Here is a 19,377-nt window from a genome sequence, read left to right on the forward strand (position 1 = left end):
AACACCCGTGGGATTGTGGAAAAACTGCATATCTGCGTTGAAGTCATGAGCATGAGCTGCCACCCAGAAGGCCTCTCGTAAACCAAGCTGCCAAACCGTAATACTGAGAAACATGCTGTGGTACCACTGAGAGCACCAATCACAGCCCGGGGTCCAGGCGAAATGCTGAGCTTCCTAAAATGCTACACCGCTAGTTTATTGTGCTATTTTTGCATGATTTGGGATTTTGGGGTCAGGGAAATTAGATTTCTGCCATTATGGGACATTACAGTGTACTATTAAATTGTTTGGCAGTAAAATTGTGTCTTTCATGTTTTCCTAATAATCTCATGCAAATTCACTTAGAAAACTTAATGAGCAATGAAAGCCAAACACATGTATACATGGAGGGACACAGTTTATGCAAGCTCTTACCCATATCCACTGTTTATGTAAAGCATCATTTGATTTGATTTGAATAAAGGGATGCTGTGCAAGGCTGGGAAGACACTTCACCCAATTACTTACCAGCCATCTCATTCTGGACAACTCTGATAAATGCTGCCATCTTGTGGTAATAAAATGTTTCTAATTCTAAATAAAAAAACAAACAAACAAACCTTATGTTATGGGAAATGAAAATAGGAAGAAATCAAGAAAGAAAAAACTTAAGAAAACATTTGACATGTATATTGGTCTATAGGTCAAATTTTAAACACACGGCTATTGATATGGTTTCTTCAGAATAATGCTAGCCTCAACTGAGACTGATGTGTAACTGGTCATCTGAAGAGTAAGACCACATCCACACTAATACCTTTTCATTAGAAAACTAAATATTTTGCTACATTTACACCACTCATCCACGATAGAATGGTGTTTTCCTCCACCAAAATTGGAGCGTTTCGAAAAATCTCTCCATATACCACATTAAAACGATGAAGTTACGAAACAGTAAAGGGACGTATTAATATGGATGTGGCCTTCTTGTGTTTGGAAGGATGATATTGAATGTGTAGTCCATGGCCATTCATCCACACAAATATTCTATTAAAACCTCTGATTTTGGTTTCCTAACTCCATCGTTTCATCAAGTCTCCATTTCGGTGGAGGAAAAGGCTGTTCAAGTGTGGATGAGAATTGTAAACGTAACTAAATCAATGCATTTTCAAATGAAAACATATTAGTGTAGATGTGGCCTATAACTCCAGAGATATGAGCTCAAATAGAAAGTGTATAAAGACTTGTATAAAGATGGGCTGTGGTTTGACTGTGTAATTGGGCATATTCGTGCACTAAATTGGAAAGTTTGCAAGGCTCAAAAAGGTCATAACAGAGAATAACATAATGTGAAATCCTTTGAATTCAAAGTTCAAACAGGGTAAACTTCATCTTCACACGTTGCCCAGCAATCATATTCACATTTAAAGGTAATATCGCCAGGCACTGATAAAAGATAATGAGTTGCGCAAACAACAAGCTTTTTAAGCTTTGTGCTTAAAATAGCATAAACCAATTAAGCTCATTTCATTTCTCCAGTTTTCTTGGTACTGTGTTTGACACCCCTGCTCTAATACATGATAGGCTACTGATGTAAACCAAAAAAATAACCAAGCTTGCTTGCATGCTTGAAGTAGTCAACTGAACCTGACACATGTAGAAACACAAAAGATACTGTATACAGTCTTGAATAATGAAACCCTTTATATTACGGTATTCATGAATTACTGTAATTGATGACAATAATGAGCTAGTGTGTGTAATTGGGTAAGTCACTTGAAAAAGTAATTTATTACAAATGAATTCTCTAAAATTGTAGTCAGATTACAGTACTGCTTCATTAAAAAACTAACCACATTATTAATTACTCATTTATTATTATTAATTACTATAAGTTACTTTCTAAGACTTTTCACAGAGAATAGTTTTAGTTTTTCCACTCTGCAAATTGAAAATAAAGTCTAAATTTCCTTCTTGTTCAGTTTTGCAAGCCATAAACTCAGCACCGGTCACAGAAAGAGACGAACATTTGAACATAATTCATGCTTTAAATGTATTCTACATTAAAAATATTATTTTCGAAATGTGTAATCAGAGTAATTACTTAAAAGTAATTCACTTCATTGAAAGTCAGAAACTGTAATCTGATTACAGTAATGCAGAATGTAATACATTACAATACCTTTTGACTAAAAAGTAATTTGATTACATTATTAATTAATTTGTAATCAGATTACACCTGACAGTGGTCATTACTAAGTATTCATGAAATAACACCATAATTACACGTTATTTATGTGTATTACTCAGTAATTTTCCATAACGACACTGTAGCATGAGCACTAATGTAAAGTGTGACCAGGCATACTATAGTTTACCATCATTTGAGGGTTTCATTTCTTTCATACTCACTTTTTATGACGCAAAGTGAATGCATGTATTCACGTGGCCGCGTGATTTGGTCTCGCACTCTTTCACAACTTCGCCAAAACCGTCACAGCCCACTTTAACCTCTGCCTGCGCAGCGGGGACTTATTTACCCAAGTTCCTGGATTTAGTCAATGGTGTGGAGGAAGCAGTGGTCCGGATCGAGGGAATACCTCGGAGGAGCAGCACTGAGAAAGGGCCCATTCAAAGATGGAATGACAAATAGGTGAGTCTGTTTACATACACGCTGTTTACACAGGTATGCATTTGCCTCGGTGGGTTATTGCCGGGTATTCAGGAATAAATCTACATCTTTCACAGCCTACTGAGGTCTTGCGGAACAATGGCAATCTTGTTTGGTTTCAAGCCACTTATTTCAAAGTGATGGGTTCCCTAATAACTCACTTATTCACTTGTTTTTATATTTAACTGCTGAAATTCTTCTAAAGGAAGTGCATAGGGAAGTGCATATTTTACAATATCAAATAATTAAAAATTAAGTTATGACATATTTTAATAATAAATATTTAAAATTCTGTAGGTAATGAAATTTAAGCAAATTTGTGAGATAGACCATTTGAACTTTGTAATAATAATTTAAAATACTTTATAGAGACTGCACTTACAGTACAAAGAGCTATTTTTAGCCAATTCAATGTTTTAGGGCATAACGTAATTATAAAAAATATATATGTTCACTACACACTTATAAAAAATTATTCGGCCTATTTTTTTTTACATGTTTAAATTTCATAACAAAGTTCCATCACATTGAAGTGTGCGATTTTTTTATTAAATTAATAAAACATTTCATTTTTTTAAATATATATATTTTTTTAATGATTACTCAATTCAATGTGATGGAACTTTTTGATTAAATTGAAATGCATAAATAGTAATATTGCTATCATTATTATTTTATTTACTTTTTATTGTTATTTATTTATTTGTTGAGTATACAAACCTAATTTATATTACTTTTCCAGCCCTGATAATTCCTGGTTGTTCTTGTCTGTGGGAACCATGTTCCTTTGAAGCACACAAGATGCTCTTAGAACATTCCCAAATCCTTCCGAATAACATGGATCAACAGGTTTTCGAGCAGCTTGAGTGGATGCTATCATCAAAGCAAAATGGGAAAATTCACAAACTCTTGTTTATGTCTATTGTTATGCTGACAATGTAATTTGTAGTGAAATTATGTTACAGAAATATGTGAAATATAAGCACATTTCCCAAAATATACATATATTATCATTAAAGAGTGTTTTTTTTTTTTGATCCAGTGATGTAGCATTTAATGAGTGGAACACACGTCCAGATTTCTGTTCATATCCGAGTTGAAATGGGTTTCATGAATGTGATGATCAGAGTCTATTAAATTTTTTTGCTTTATCACCCAAGGCCTCAATCACATACACAAAACAAGAGGACAATGAATGTGTGGTTGGTTCATTTTAGATACCTTCTCCAAACATACAGCAGTCTTACAGTACGTGCACACTCAAGGAAATGCAGTTTTCACTTGTTGAAACAGTGGTTATCCCTAGGAGTCTATTAAGAGTAAAAACAACATAGCTCTGTTCCCAAATCATAGTGAGCTGTCTTGATGTTTACTGCTCTCTATACTGAAACCTCATAAGTGACTACGTGGAGTGCTCTACACAGACAACAACTCTGTGCATTGTCTAAATAGCGTGTCTCAATAGATGCAAATCACTATTGATTTCAATAGACACTGCCATTGGCACGTTGCTAAGCTAACAACAAGGTACTCCAATAAGCATAAATATAAATAGTACACACAAATATTGGGTTATAAGTCACATTTTGTCCTATAAAATCAAAATGCAGATACTATGCAAATACTGAGGCCTAATGCATCCTTTTCTCAAGTTTTGGCCTTCCGTCTACACAGGGAGCGCTTTTGTACGTAATATGTTAAAAATGCTCACCCACGTGGATACATTTGAAAACGGCATAGTAGTGATCGCATTGTCAAAACTGAGACATTGAAAAATGATGATGTATTCGTTGTCATGCCACTCAAGTCATGGTAACTCAAAACAATATGGCGGCCCATGTTGTAGCAGCATTGTTGTGCCTGCTATCCAGTTTGATAGCATTGTTAAAGATAAATGTTACCTTGTACAACCTTCACATTGCATTCTTTCAAAGGCGACAGGAAGTTTACCCAGCAGAACACCAGGACAGTCGGACTTCAAACCATATAGAAGGGATATAATAAAGGGATTTAAGTGTTTTCAGACTTTTCAGTGTGGATGAGCAACTTTTGGAGAACATTTGAAAAAGGCAGTTTGGATGGAGAGCATTTCGAAAAAGAAAACGCCATTTTAAATTTTATCTGGATTAATGTGTACGTAGCCTGAAAATTTTATTTTGGTTTTAGTGTAGATTCTGTAGTTATTTTTACTCTCTTTTTCTTTGAATAGTTGAGCCAAACCTGTCTGTCACAAGACTTAATTAATAACTCAATTTATAAAAAATATGTAGTCACTCCATTTTGCCTTTGCACTGCAGTACTGTTTTAGGAACATTTTTGTGTTACTACCAGATGGAGGACTTCCAATAATGGAGTTTTTACAGTTGTGGTGGCCTTCAAGTATTCAGGCATATGCAGTTCATTAATCATTGCTCTAGATGATACTATATTTTTCAGCATAATTTTCAAGCTGTATAATGAAGCTATATTGGTTTCTGACAATTACAATTGAGTTCTCCTCTACCTTGAAGATAAATGTAAACTTCTATTGAAAGAGCTTGCAAGAGTTTACGATTCTGGTCAGGCTAAACAACTTACCTCTTAACTCTTTCCTCCTCAAATAACCCTTACCTGTTCTCATTTGAAACACAAGCTGCTTTTTGTTTCTTCAACATAAATAAGGCATGTTTTCATAGTTTCCAATCCTGGACGATATTTTTGTTTTGTGGTGCTTTTGCACTCATTACAGCCTTGGGCTTGCCAGTGTCCCTCAGGGTTCTGGGAAAATGAAATAGTATGCTGTTTCAAGAGGAGTACACTGCTTCAGCCACAGGTTTAAATTAAGCGTGGTAGACCAGTGTAGGGAAGGGAGGCCTCAAACCCCCTCCGGCCACATAGGAAAGAGAATAACTCATGTATGCCAGCATGAATGCACAGGCTGATATGGTAAATGTAAACAAGACGAGAGCCGGCAAATCACAGGTCATCGCAATGCATATTGCTAGCGTCAGTTGGACAATGAGCAGGGGGGCGTTTCGCATTCTGGGGAGCTTATTTTGGTTTTGCTTTTCGTTCTGGTTTCACACCACAGCACACAAATCAAATATTAATGAGCAATGTGCGTCAGAAAAGAACACGGGAAAGTTTGTTTCCACTTCAGAATGCCAAGAAAAGAGAGAGGGAGAGAAAAAAAAGCTTTGGAACTTGAGTTACCTGAATATTTTCTTAAAATGTCCTACCTTCATTAAATAAACAGGGTCTGTCTTGGTCTAATCAGTCAATTTGCTTCAAAGTATTATTGTCCTGTATTAACTTTGTCAGTCCCTGAGTACTTGATTGGATATACAGTATAGCTTATATATCAAACAAGCGGTTTTCACTATCCAGAGATGACTTCAGAACATTCTGCAGTTCTTGGTCACTTACGGTCAATTGTTGGAACATGAAAATCTCTCGCATCTAAAAAAAAACTATGGGTTCCTTAGAACATTTTGTGTGTGTGAAGTCAACATTGGACAGATCGCCCTATGGACTGCATGTCTTGTTTCTGTTTTCCTACAAATAGCCTTCTTGATGGTGTCATTCATAGCCAAAAGGAAGGTTTAGACCAAACTAAGTGCCCTGCTCATGCTTTCTGTAGGCCTGCTGAAAGCCCTGTTTGGTTTGGACCATCGTGTCCTTGAAGAATTGTAAAGCTTCTGTCTTGTCCTTCATCGTGTTCCTCAGAGTGGTTCTCAAGACCTCGTTCTCCTCCAGTTGCAGTGCCAGCCTGCATGGACAAGACAATATGCTTTTGAAACACCTAAAGGCCCAACATACTCACAGAGATGTTCTAGTTCAAAACAGCTGAGCGACGGCATACTCTTTGCAAACATTAAGACACCGCCCACGCCTCTGTGGGAGGCATTTAGAGGTACAGTATATTTAAATAAGAGGACACCTAAGACTACATGTTAAACATCAGCTAATATGACATTTAAATGTGTTATCAATGATTTAAAATAATACATATGCAATGGATAATGTGTAATTTGTAATGTTTTCCTTTTGCATTCATGCTATATGCAGGCATAATATGCACTGGTTACACTCTGTTATCGTAATTTATGATGACACTGATACTAATGCACAAATGGGTGTATTAAAAATATGAATGGGCAGAATACAAAATAATAATAAGAGAGGCATATATTACTTTGGGCAGATGTGTGAATGGATTTGGCTACAGATGGCAGCGATTTGATTCCTTTTGTAAACTAATAAAATTATGTTTTGCATGTCATGTTCTTGGAAAATGTCTCTAGGGGAACAGATGTAGATAAGTTTGCACCAACTCGCTAATAACTCTGCACGCAGATGTGTTCATGTAGACTGATCTTAACTGACTGAGCTCCAGGTCACACCTGGACCTAACAGCTTGTGCTGGCAAGCTGTTACAAACTACCGAAAAAAGTTTTGGCCAGATTTTGTTCTAAGTGACATCACACCCGTTTGTTCTTCAATTACATATAAAGCAAGCCAGGATCATATCTAGGGAATTCAATTTCAAAGAGACTAGAGGGTGGGCTCTTTTTACTTAAGCCAGTAAACAGCTCCCTAGCCACCACAGAATACCCTAGCAACCACATCAAATCAAAAACACATCGAAACCATTCACATTTTCTTCTAAAAAGGTCAAAATATAGTGTCAGAAGCTTTGTTGGTTTTGGTTTAGATCTGTATTTTTATCTGTATGTTTTTCTCAATGGTATGTTTGTGTGCTCAAACGAGAAAATAATTACATAAGTAACATGCCAGCGTGAATTCGTCATACGAGAGACCGCATGAACTCAGCATTCTCGTGGATGTGCACTGCTGTTGACCAAAAACGATGATTTATTGTTAAAAACGTTCGTTAAAAAAAACGTAATGTTAGTACTTAAATAATACCAATAATACCAATCGTTTCGGTTTAGAAGACATTAATGTAATCGCTGGAGTCCTATTGTAGAGAGGAGGAGGGCGGGGCAGGGCGTGGATTGTTCAAGCCCAGCCCCGCCCTCCTTCTCTCTACAATAGGACTCCAATCAGCTGGATGGGGGCGCACGAGGGATAAAGGCAGCCGGTGACGACAGTTCGAGAGAGAGAGAGAGAGAGAGAGAATTACAGGCAGCTGCTCTGTGTGTTTATGCTTGTGTGTTTTTCGTTTATTTCTTTATTAAACTATTATTTATATTGTCAAGCCAGTTCTCGCCTCCTCCTTTCCCTTATAACCCCCCTTGCACCTATGTATACCATTTTTGCTAATTTGTTTGGCGCTTCAAAGGTCTGATCACCATCCACTTGCATATGGACCTACTGATCTGAGATATTTTTCTTTAAATGTGTTCTGCTGAAGAAAGAAATCATACACACCTGGGATGGCATGAGTCAGTACACAATGAGAGAATTTTCATTATTGTGTGAACTATCTATACACCAGCGTTCTTTGTGATTTTAATTTTGATCATGCTTTCTGCCTCCCCTAAGACTGTGGTACTCGCAGCCCAGTTGAAAACATTTGACAATGTTTTAATTTATTCTGTAGATTTCCCCCATAATCAGCTCAGAAAATGTGAACGAAGTGTGCAGATTCTATGTGGGAGTAATTGTTGGGCATGTTTAAGTGATAGTTGTTTAGATATTTTGTGCTAAAATATGTTGGTACAAAAGACGTACCGTGCTTTAAGTTCACTTAGTTGAGCATCACAGGTGACTTCACAGGAGTTTCTGGGAGACAAGCCCTCCTGTTTCTCAGGGAGACTCAGAGTGCTGCCAGAGCTTCCTATTTCAATTCAAGACCATACAATGGATATCAGTTTGAGTCAGTTATTTAGTCAAACCTTTGACTTTACTGAATAATATTTGTTTTAGCAACAGACTTAAAGGAAAAGTTTACCCAAAATGCCGTGTGGATTACTTTTAAGCTGCCTTTACGTTCTTTTCAGAGCGTTAAGGTTTTGGCCCCATTGTCTTGCATTGTATAGACAAAACCATATCATAAATTCAAAAAAATATCTTTGTGTTCTGCAGAATAAGAAAGACAGCATGAGGGTGAGTCAACCCATCATTTTTGGGTGAACTAGTCCTTTTGAAGTAACCGTGAGAAATATGACTGAAACCAGAATAAATAAATAGTCTTATAACCCTAAAAACACACTACAGGTAGTTTCAGTCTACAGTATATAAGAGCTAACAGAACCTCTTCTACTCCGGTTAGATGTTTGCAGACTTGATTCTTTCTTTGAGTCCAGTTTGGCTCTCTCCAGCTGCTGTTCCAGTAGAACTGAACGCTGCCGTTCTAGTCGAAGTTTCTGCTCAGCTTCTTCACATTGGCGCTTCACCTCTTCTTCCCTGCAGCAGAAATCAAGACACTTATGGATACACATTTCAGCCCTTAATGACAAGAACAACTGCCAACCAGATATTTAAGTTTTCTGGAAAAAAATACAAATAAATGTTGTGGGGTGCTTGTGGTTGACAGAGCATGACAATGTGGATGCTATGGTGTTCTGAGCTGTTTTTAGCATGTTGCTGTGCGGTTGCTATGTGGTTGCCAGAGCATTGCTATGTGGTTGCTATGGTTTTCTGAGTGATTTTGAGTGTGTTGTGATATGGTTGCTACACAGCAAAATCACTGGTGTTAAATTAGCACTCCTTGGTGTGTAACATAAAAAAAAAACATTGAAACATAAAAGTCAAATCAACTCAAATCATTTTTATTTATACAGTTTTTATTTGTGATTTTCCCAATATACATTGTTCCTAAGCAGCTTTACAGAAAATCAGTTGAAATGTCTGTAACGTCTTAAAATTAATAACCAACACTCCTGGAAAAATAATAAACAGTTTAATAAAACATCTGACTTTCTATAGCTTGGTATTATTTCAATTTTCACAACTTAGTACCACTGTCCCCATTTGAAGACATCAATTTTTAGGAAAACTATTTGCTCTAGATGTCTATGATTTATTAGGTGCAAATCAAAAAGGGAAATGGAAATGCAGCAGTCATGCTCGGGTCTCAGGAGAATAAACAGAGTGACATTTAACAATTAAATGCACATTTAGTGGTAATAATGCACACTTTCTCTCCAAATTAGTACCTACGAACACATAGAGAAATGGCACAAATATCATAATGAATTCATTATGTATATCAGCCTTTAATTATGATTGTTGTTTCACCTGGTTTGCTGCACTTTGGTCAGCTCCAGCAGTCTGTCTCTCTCCACACTAACAGTCTGATAGAGAGCCTTATACTCTGCACACTGAGCTTGAAGTGATGGGATTTTAACAGCACACTCTGGACAGGCCGCTCGTGCATCCCTGAGATAACATAGAATGTTGTTAGAAGCTGTAGTAGATAACAGGAGATAATGCATACTGTAACACAGGAAGTGTGTGTGTGAAATTTAATGAAGAATGGAACACAATCTGATATTCATGAGAGACACAGTAAATATAACATATATTGTTTATTCCACACAGGTTTGAACTGTTGTCCTTCTGACCTTAGCCCATACAACGCTGCTGACACATTCCACAGAATGTGGTACACTGTTGTGTCTCATTACTTTTTAAAGCATTAGAGGCACAAATCCCATGTTTTTTGTTGAGAGAACGTTTAGATGTGTTAGATAACCTAATATAAAATGAAATAAAATGTACAATCATGTAAAGGAGCTAGTTTTAAACATCAAATGTGAAAATGTCTATAAAATGGTGATTTTGGCCTGTTTAACCACAGAGGTCTTGACTTTCTTGACCGTATCCAGCAATTAAACCCATAAAACAATTTAATAATTTTAATAGTATTGAAAATATTTTTTATATTAATGTGGCCCCATTACCACATTATTTTCTCCATTTACAAAAACATAAAAAAATAAAAAAAGATTCCTTAAAATACTGACACACAAGAAGTAACATCATCATTTGGACCATTGGGGGGACAAGTAAATAATCAGGGCTATGTTTCCCAAAAGCATCGTAAGCTAAGTAGATCGTAGAAACCATTGGCGCCAATGGTCTCTACAATCATCTTAAGCTTGCGATGCCTTTGGGAAACGCATCCCTGGCCACGCTGTACAATAAGGTTCTAATGCATTGGGTAACATGAACAACATATTTTAAAAAATATATTATAATAATAATCTTGGTTATTGTTGATTTATAAAAGTACAATTCACTGTGTTCATGTTAGTTCATAATGCATACGTTAACATGTACAATTTTGAAATAATGTATAAGTACAGTATGTTAAAATGAACATTTACCAAAACGAATACAGTACATGCCGAAAAAGTATTGTTCATTGTTAGTTAACAAATATAATAAAGTGATACCAATAATAACCAATAAAGATTTTTTATGATATTCAGGTCCTAATTTGTACCCTCTTTATGGAAAGAGCCTGCTAGTAAGACCAATGTTGATGTGTTAATCAACATTGGTTAGAAATGTCATGTTACTATAGGCATGGTTATGTAGAAATGATGGAATATGAATATAATTTTACAACAATTCAACAAATATGATTAATAACTCTCCCACATAAAAGGAATAACATTCGCCTAAAATGCATAAACTAATATGTTGTTATAGCTGAAAATACAAATATCAAATACACACAAAAATAAAAATATACCATAAAAGAATTTAGCTGATGTACATGTTTTTTTTTTCTCTACACACAATAGAATGTAAATACCTGGCAGAGTTGGACTCTCTGCTGTTCTGCTGTTGTGGTGTGAAGGTCTGGTGGCCACTTGCTTCTTGTTTCTGCACCAGAAACAACATGTGCATGAGCATATAAAGAAAAATGCAGATGATGATCTGCGGTCATATGTGTCATACCTTTAGGCCGAGCTGTTGAATCTCCTGCTCCAGCTCCTTCACTTTCTTTTCCTTCTCTGACACCATATGTTTGAGCTGTTGAATGAGGGAGTTGTCCTGCTGGGCCTCACGTTGCAGCTGCTTCTCCAGGTCCTGCTGGGCCTCTTCGAGCTGGGACCCTTTCTGGCTCACATGACGCAACATGGCCTGCCACTGCGTCTGCTGCTTCTGTCAGAGGAGGGAGCCAGAGGTCTGCTCTGAGAGAGGCTGATACACTGCAGTTAATGTCATCTGCTTTGATTTGGCTGTTTAGAATGGAATCTTCTCACTGGTTGATATGAAGTATCTTATAGAGGCTTTACAGTGTTTTGCAATGAATCAAAAAGCCTGTTCTATTTCTGTATAACATAATATTTCAATCCTTCTTTAAAAAAAAAAAAAAGACTCCTGCAAAGAAAAGGAATTCAGACTGGTGTCTAAACTGGCTCAAGCTATTATTGTGTAAAGCTGTTAAGTAAGGAAAGAATCTGTTACCAATAAGGCATCGACCAGCTCATTGTCATGTTTGCCCTTATCCAGTAGAGTGCTGATCTGGCTCTTCAGTGATCTGATTTCTGTGCTTAACACTTTGTTTCTGGCTTTGGAGCCCTCCAGTTTCTTCTTCGTGTCTGAATGCTCTTCAAGCAGAACTTCATAATTCATAGTGAGCTTCTGCAAAGACACATCATTTTCAGACCCATAAACCTTGAGGTGCACTGTATCACTGCATCTTAAAATCAAAAGATATTTTGTTGATATCTGTCACTTGCTAAGCCAGAAAATGTTGAAAGGTCAAATTATGAGATACTCAGACCAGAGGCGGAAATCGCGGGGGGTCGGTGGGGTCAGGACCCCCCTATCTGAGGGTTCTCCCCCCCTAAAATATCATTAAAATATGTGTATTGTAAATAATATAATGATATATTCTTATAAGAATTTTTTAAGAAATAAAATAATACAAATGCAAACGGCGCAACAACAAAAAACCCCCTCAAAAATTGCTCTTATGAATTGTTATGTTTATTGTCCCCCCCAACATTTTGATGACATTTTCATCTCAGACCCATAAAGATGTTTCACTTATGTTCACAACCTCCAGTGTCTCCTTTCGCTCTTTCTCTATATTACGGATGTGGCTGAGGTTTCTGTCCTGTGTCTTCTGCAAACTTCCAGGTCCTCCTCCTCCAGGCCAGATCTCCTCCTCCAGACCAAGGTCATATAGCTGCTTCCTGTGAGATGATTGGCTCAATTGTTGTTCCAGGTCTCGCATCTTGAGAGTGTAAAATGTTTAATAGTAACATAGTGAGTTTCAACACTATGAGTAAACAGGTTTAAAGAGCAAATCACAGAAATTTTAAGTCCAGATTGCTTGTTTAATAATTAAGATAATTTTAGTTATAGAATAATTGAGAACACATCATCAACCAAGATACATCTCACAATTCTTTCTTTTTTTTTTTGACCATTGTTTTCCATTTGGGCAGTGGGCATTTGAAGAACATTTAGGGAGATTAAAGATATAGTTACAAAAATTCTGTCATTATTTAAATGAAACCCACCTCCACCCCAGCTGCAATTGTCTAGATCTGCTACATGCTATGTGTCTAACTGTGCTTGTGTTAGTCTAATTGTGCAGCAGCATGTCCACTTGCTTAACTCACCATGTAAGTGTGTAATCTAGCAGTAGCAAGTCTTCATACTAACATTTACATTTATGCATTTGGCAGACGCTTTTATCCAAAGCGACTTACAGTGCCCTTATTACAGGGACAATCCCCCCGGAACAACCTGGAGTTAAGGACACAATGGTGGTGACTGTGGGGATTGAACCAATGACCTTCTGATTAACAGTTGTGTGCCTCAGCCCACTACGCCACCACCACTCCTCATACTTGCTCTGTAGCAACAATCTTTCAGAGAATTGTCATGACTGAAATAATTTTAGTTGTTATTTGTGATGTTTTTTGTTTTTTTTAACCAGAACCCCTCCTGCATGATATCGTATCCTGGTCTGTTGCATTGTTTGAAATAAATAAATACAAAAATATCATGCAGCATAGTGCAGAAGCAAAAGTAGAATGCAGAACAGGATGAGCAAAATGTCTGGCTATCCATCCATCCATCCATCCATCGTCAACCGCTTATCCTGTGTACAGGGTCGCGGGGGGCTGGAGCCTATCCCAGCTAACATTGGGCGAAAGGCGGGGGACACCCTGGACAGGTCGCCAGTCCATCACAGGGGTCTGGCTATCCTTTTCCATATAATTAAAGTGAATGTGTATTGGGGATATCAAGCTCTTAAAGAAAGAACAGCACCATGAAAGTATCATAAATGTAGTCCATATGACTCACACGCAATACTGCAACTCTTCTAAAGCCATACAACAGCTTTCTAAAGAAATTTACGTCAAATTTGGAACATCGTCTCATTTTCAGTGAATAATCACTTAGATTTTGGTCCGTTCATCACACAAAGCTATTATATGGCTTAAGAATTATGTTTGGCTTTGAATGGACTACTTTTATGTTTTTAAAAAAAATTATAATTTAATATGTTTTTTTTATACATCCCCTGACTCCTTTTGCATCACATGCCAGGACATTCTGCTAAATATATTTTTTTAGTTCCACGGAAGAAAGTCATAATAGTTTGGAACATGGGGGTGAGAAAATTATGGCAGAATTTTCATTTTCAGGTGAACTGTTCCTTTGAATTGAACAACTAAGATTTAAAATCAAGACAATAATCTGTGCATATGGGAGATTAAATATCAAACAATCTGAAAGGGGCATGTGCAGATTTTTGAAGGTGCTTGTAAAGTAGTGAAGGAGTTCAGGACTTGAGAGTTGATTGAAATTAGAATAGCCAATCATCAAAATCTAAAACAAATCCCCCTAAAAGGGATATGAAAAGCATATAGGTTCAGGTACGGATGACTCACTCTGTTCTGAAGGGCGAGGATCTGCTGTGAGCGACCTCTCCAGCCTCCTGGATTACACAGTATCTGCTGAATACTGACATCCTCACCCACCTCACAGCTTAGCACCTGGACAAACAGCAGACTGAGACTATGACATACAGGTGATCTTTACTGCAACAAATTAAGATAAATTACATGATTTAATGTGCACAAACCTTATGAGCTATTTTTAACTCTTGTTTAAATGACTGGATCTGGTTACGGTACTCAGTCATTTTGAGTTGGGCAGCAGATAGTTTCTCCTGTAGGGATTTTACAACTGGACTGTTCTATATAAAGATGCATTGAGAACAGTTAAAGTGGTTTGACATTTAAATGTTTAGCCATATAACTGAAAAGATGTAATATTAAAACAGATAAAATGTTTAACCATGTACATAATAATGCTTAACACAAAATGTTACCTCAAGATGGTCTTCTAAATTCGTTGAAGTCTGCTTTTTGTTTGACTTCTGTCCAGGATGAAGTAACAATGTGGCCTGAAGCTAATATCAAATTTTGATGAAATGTAAAAATATATTTTTCTTCCATTGATAAAACATTGCAACATGATTTGCCACTGTGCACCCCAAAAAATTAATAAAATCATATAAAATCAGAGATTGAAACTATTGTGTTTTTTCCTTTACCTCTTTCTCTAGTTCTTTGACTCGGTTGTTTGCTTGTTTAGTTTTGGTTTTCTGTTGTTCAATTTCAGCAGCTAACACTCGATTCTTTTTGGACAGTTCCACAATTTTGGTCGCTGCAGCATCTCCTGCCAGACCAGCAGTTCCTTGGATTGTCAAAGGATTTAAAATATATTGTCTGACTTATCAATATATATATATATCACACATATACATGTACAGTATATCAACCTCTTAACAATGCCAATTATGTACCACTTACCTGCTAATGCCAACCTCTCCTCTTCTCTCTTCTTCTTCAGGTGTTTTATCTCAAAGTCTTTCTCACTCAGTAGTTTATGGATTCTGCCATTCTCATCCCTCAGCTCTCTTAGCTGATCGTTCAACTGTTCATTTTCATTCTGGATCACTCTAAATGAGAGCACAATAATGATTTAATATATATGTCAAGAGCCATATTAACATACAGTATAAAGGTACTTGTTTTGATAAAGTAACACAAAATTATTCCAATATTTTGTGTCTGATGAGCTGCTGAGTGTAATAACTATTGAGAACTAGGGTTGGGCAAAATTCTGAATTTAAGAACTAGCTCCATTTCAAGACATGAATTTGAATTGAGCGCTCTAGTATATGAAGTGTTCTTCCAACATCAGCCATGAATGGACTGTAATAATGTAAGGGAAGATACACTCAGTGACCACTTTAATAGGTACACCTGTACACCTACTTATTCATGCAATTATCTAATCAGCCAAACATGTGGCAGCAATGTAATGTATAAAATCATTCTGATATGGGTCAGGAGCTTCAGTTAATATTCACATCAACCATAAGAAGGGGACCATTATTTAGATCTCAGTAATTTGGACTACGGCATGATTTTTGGTGCCAGACGGGCAGGTTTGAGTATTTCTGTAACTGCTGATCTCCTGGGATTTCCACGCACATCATCAGTCTCTAGAATTTACTCTGAATGGTGCCAAAAACAAATAAAAACCAGTGAGCCGCAGTTCTGTGGACAGAAATGTCTTGTTGATGAGAGAGGTCAACAGAGCATGGCCAGACTTGTTTGAACTGATAGAAAGGATACGTTAACTCAGATAATCACACTGTACAATAGTAGTGAGCAGAATGGTCTCTCAGAATGAATACATTGAACCTTGATGCGGATGGGCTACAACAGCAGAAGACCACGTTGGGTTCAACTTCTGTCAGCCAAGAACAGAAAACTGAGGCTGCAGTCCGCAGAACTGCGGCTCACTGGATATTTTTTGTTTTTGGCACCATTCTGAGTAAATTCTAGAGACTGTTGTGTGTGAAAATCCCAGGAGATCAGCAGTTACAGAAATATTCAAACCAGCCCATCTGGCACCAAAAGGTACTTTGGTACCTGGTTGAAAAGAAATCCCTGTACAAGTTAATAAGAACCCAATACAGTTACAAGCACACATATCACTCCCCTGTTAATACAGTTCCTTCACAGCCCAGAAGCATATTTATTTTCCAATCTACACATTAATAACAATCAGTTATGAATTCACTTTTATACATTGTTTTTATTTTTTTAACGACACAGTAACTTCTTAACTCATATACAGTATGAAGCCATTGAGGATTGAGCCTTCACTTGGTTATTACTTATTTAAACACACACATCAATAAACAAAACACTAAAATGACATAATAGGTTTGACAATGAATTTGATTGCTTCAAAACTTGAGCCAAAGCAGCTTACTAGGTGCACTTCATGATTTTGACCACCACATAGCAGTAAACTGAATGGAGAAATACAGCTTTTTAATACATATGTAATGCTATTTAACTCTGTTGGTCATTTTTGCTCTTTTTGGTTTTCTTTTATGGTTTTTCTATATTAAAATTTCCCTCACTCATCCCATGCCTGGCGTTAAAGACCTTCGCTCTGGCAAAAACCTGACACCTGTTTTCGGGAGCGACCACAATATTTTGTTTATATATTAAAAATCTACACTGGCAATTTCAAAACAGTAGGATCAATCCAAGAAACATATTGTAACTTTGATTAAAACACTTAATCTCAATTAAGTGGCTTGAACCAGTAATAAGTATACTATAAGTCTCTTTGGATTAGAAAGAGTCTGTTAAATTACAAATTAGTGGTTAAATACGGTCTGGAAACAGGGAGATGGACTTCAAAGCCTGATCAAAGCCTTCATAATTATATTTGTTCATTTATTTTTCATTTGTCACCTGGCATTGAACAGATCCATCAAATCTTCATCCTCTTCTGTGAGGTTCATACTGTCCAGACTGCTGAGAGGAGCAGCATTTGAGCTTGTCTGATCTCTGTCCATCTCGTTTCTCATCTCCAGTCTTCGTTGAATGCGCTGAACTTGTTGCTCTTGAAGAGCTTGAAACTGAATCCTCAGATGCTCCTTTATTTCACTGTCACCATCCATCACTGAGAGATCAAAACCAATATGACACATCAGACAAATTTGCCATGTGAGAGTGTTTACTGTATATAAACTAATACAGTTATAAATGAGAGCTGTCCTATATACAAATTTAAACTTATGGAGGTGGCAGGTAGGTTGAGGTTGGTTTTTTTCTCCTTAAAAACAATAAACAAAACTATGCAAGGTACAAGGAAATATGCCTCTGAAATTAAGGTTTGATTCCAGGGGGGATAAACATGGTTTGTGATGACTACTATTTGTTTTGAGAGGTACATTATTGGCCACGAGAACATGAAACCAGCTAAATTCAAGATATTTTGAAACAAAAAAGGTCAGATTTCCTATTCAGGACATATTTTTTCATATTATTGGTCCTGTGCAGTTCATGGTAATACTAATACATTTCATTGTTTGATTGATTGTTGGGACATTTATGTTTACTTTTGCACAAAACACTATGTTGCTACTGCGTTGGATTGTCACTTGATGTCCCATGTAAAATGAAGCAAAACCAGTGGTTTAAAGAAGACATTTCTTTATCCAGCACATTACACCTGTTAAATATACACTTTGTTGTTTAATTAGCTTTCTTCATGCTTTTTCTTTTAATATTTTTATATTCTGAGTTTCTGACATTTTCTGACGTTTTACGTTTATATAAGGTGCTTTACAAATAAAATGTAATGTACTATTTCTACTGTCTGAGCTGGTGGAAAGAGTAGTTTAAGACTGAACAAACTTACCAGAACAGTTGAGACAGATTGTCGTAAACCCAGTGGAGAACTGACAGAGTTTGTTTATTAGGTAAATAAACAAAAAAGCGAGGAGACGCTAATGGAAAAGTGAGATGTGTTTGCTAGGCTTTTCCTGTCCGTTTGTAGACGCGACCGTCACCATAGTAACGCATTTCCAGGAAGTGAGTGCAGGGATGCGCTCGATTACCTCTGTCATATGCCACTGATAAGATAATATAATATAATATAATATAATATAATATAATATAATATAATATAACATACTACAGGCCTGTATTAATACTTATACATAGAATGTATATGTATTTGCATTATAAATACATTAATTGTTCTCTTTAAAACACATTTCACCTTGTCATCTGATTCTGATCCCCATCCCCCCGCTGTTATTGTGTAAATGGTGCGGTCGAAACACCTGGCCAATCAGATGTGCGGGACACACACACATACACACACACACACACACACACACACACGATGTGTATTGTGCAGCTAATGTAAAGCGGGGACTGACTAGAGAGTCAAAATGCCTCACCATCTATTTAAAGAAATAAACATCGCAATTTCCCTGCCATTTAGGCAGTAGGGATGTCATTATTTCAAGGTTTCACTATATAATAAAATAACAATAACAAAATATTTTTAATCATCTGACTACTGTACATGTTTCTTTTTCTTTTTTTTACCTTGTCGGATTAAGAGAGTGTCCTCATTGTAGTGATATCAGATGGGTGAGATCGCTACTGAGTGAGCCACGCCCCAAGCAGGGGGTTTGTACTCTGCGAGTGTTCAATAAAGTTCAGTTAGGCCTATGTACCTGCTTGGCTGTGTGGTCGCTGTCTTGTATGGAATGATATTCCGGACATTATTCAAAAGGAATTGCAAATTGTATTTGCAATTGCGTTTTCAATTTGTGGACGCATAAAATGTGACATAATCCAAACGCAGTTGCAAATCGCGCATTACGGTTTGCATTTTCGTTTAAGCGAACGCACAGTGACTGCCAAATTTCAAATGGAAAAGCAAAGTCCGTTTGCAACTGTGTTTCC

At 36.8% G+C, this 19,377-nt stretch overlaps 1 protein-coding gene across 2 annotated transcripts; it reads right to left on the bottom strand.

The window, feature by feature from the left end:
- Positions 1–3,773: 3,773 nt before the first annotated feature.
- ccdc13 (coiled-coil domain containing 13) lies at positions 3,774–18,443 on the bottom strand. Of its 2 annotated transcripts, XM_052129039.1 has the most exons (15): positions 18,317–18,443; positions 17,365–17,575; positions 15,394–15,542; positions 15,135–15,277; positions 14,910–14,990; positions 14,661–14,774; positions 14,467–14,571; positions 12,618–12,794; positions 12,020–12,196; positions 11,507–11,713; positions 11,361–11,431; positions 9,836–9,976; positions 8,850–9,001; positions 8,327–8,432; positions 3,774–6,398 (listed from the first exon to the last, which is right to left on the bottom strand). In XM_052129039.1, exons 2-15 carry the CDS (start codon positions 17,571–17,573, stop codon positions 6,242–6,244), a joined length of 1,989 nt encoding a protein of 662 aa, XP_051984999.1. In that variant the 5' UTR covers positions 17,574–17,575; positions 18,317–18,443; the 3' UTR covers positions 3,774–6,241. The 2 variants fall into 2 exon arrangements, with proteins under 2 accessions (XP_051984999.1, XP_051985000.1); XM_052129040.1 differs by lacking the exons at positions 3,774–6,398; positions 8,327–8,432; positions 8,850–9,001 and adding an exon at positions 9,664–9,753.
- Between the last annotated feature and the right edge of the window lie 934 nt (positions 18,444–19,377).

This window comes from Xyrauchen texanus, chromosome 6, assembly GCF_025860055.1.
Source record: "Xyrauchen texanus isolate HMW12.3.18 chromosome 6, RBS_HiC_50CHRs, whole genome shotgun sequence".
In the NCBI taxonomy this organism is placed as follows: domain Eukaryota; kingdom Metazoa; phylum Chordata; class Actinopteri; order Cypriniformes; family Catostomidae; genus Xyrauchen; species Xyrauchen texanus.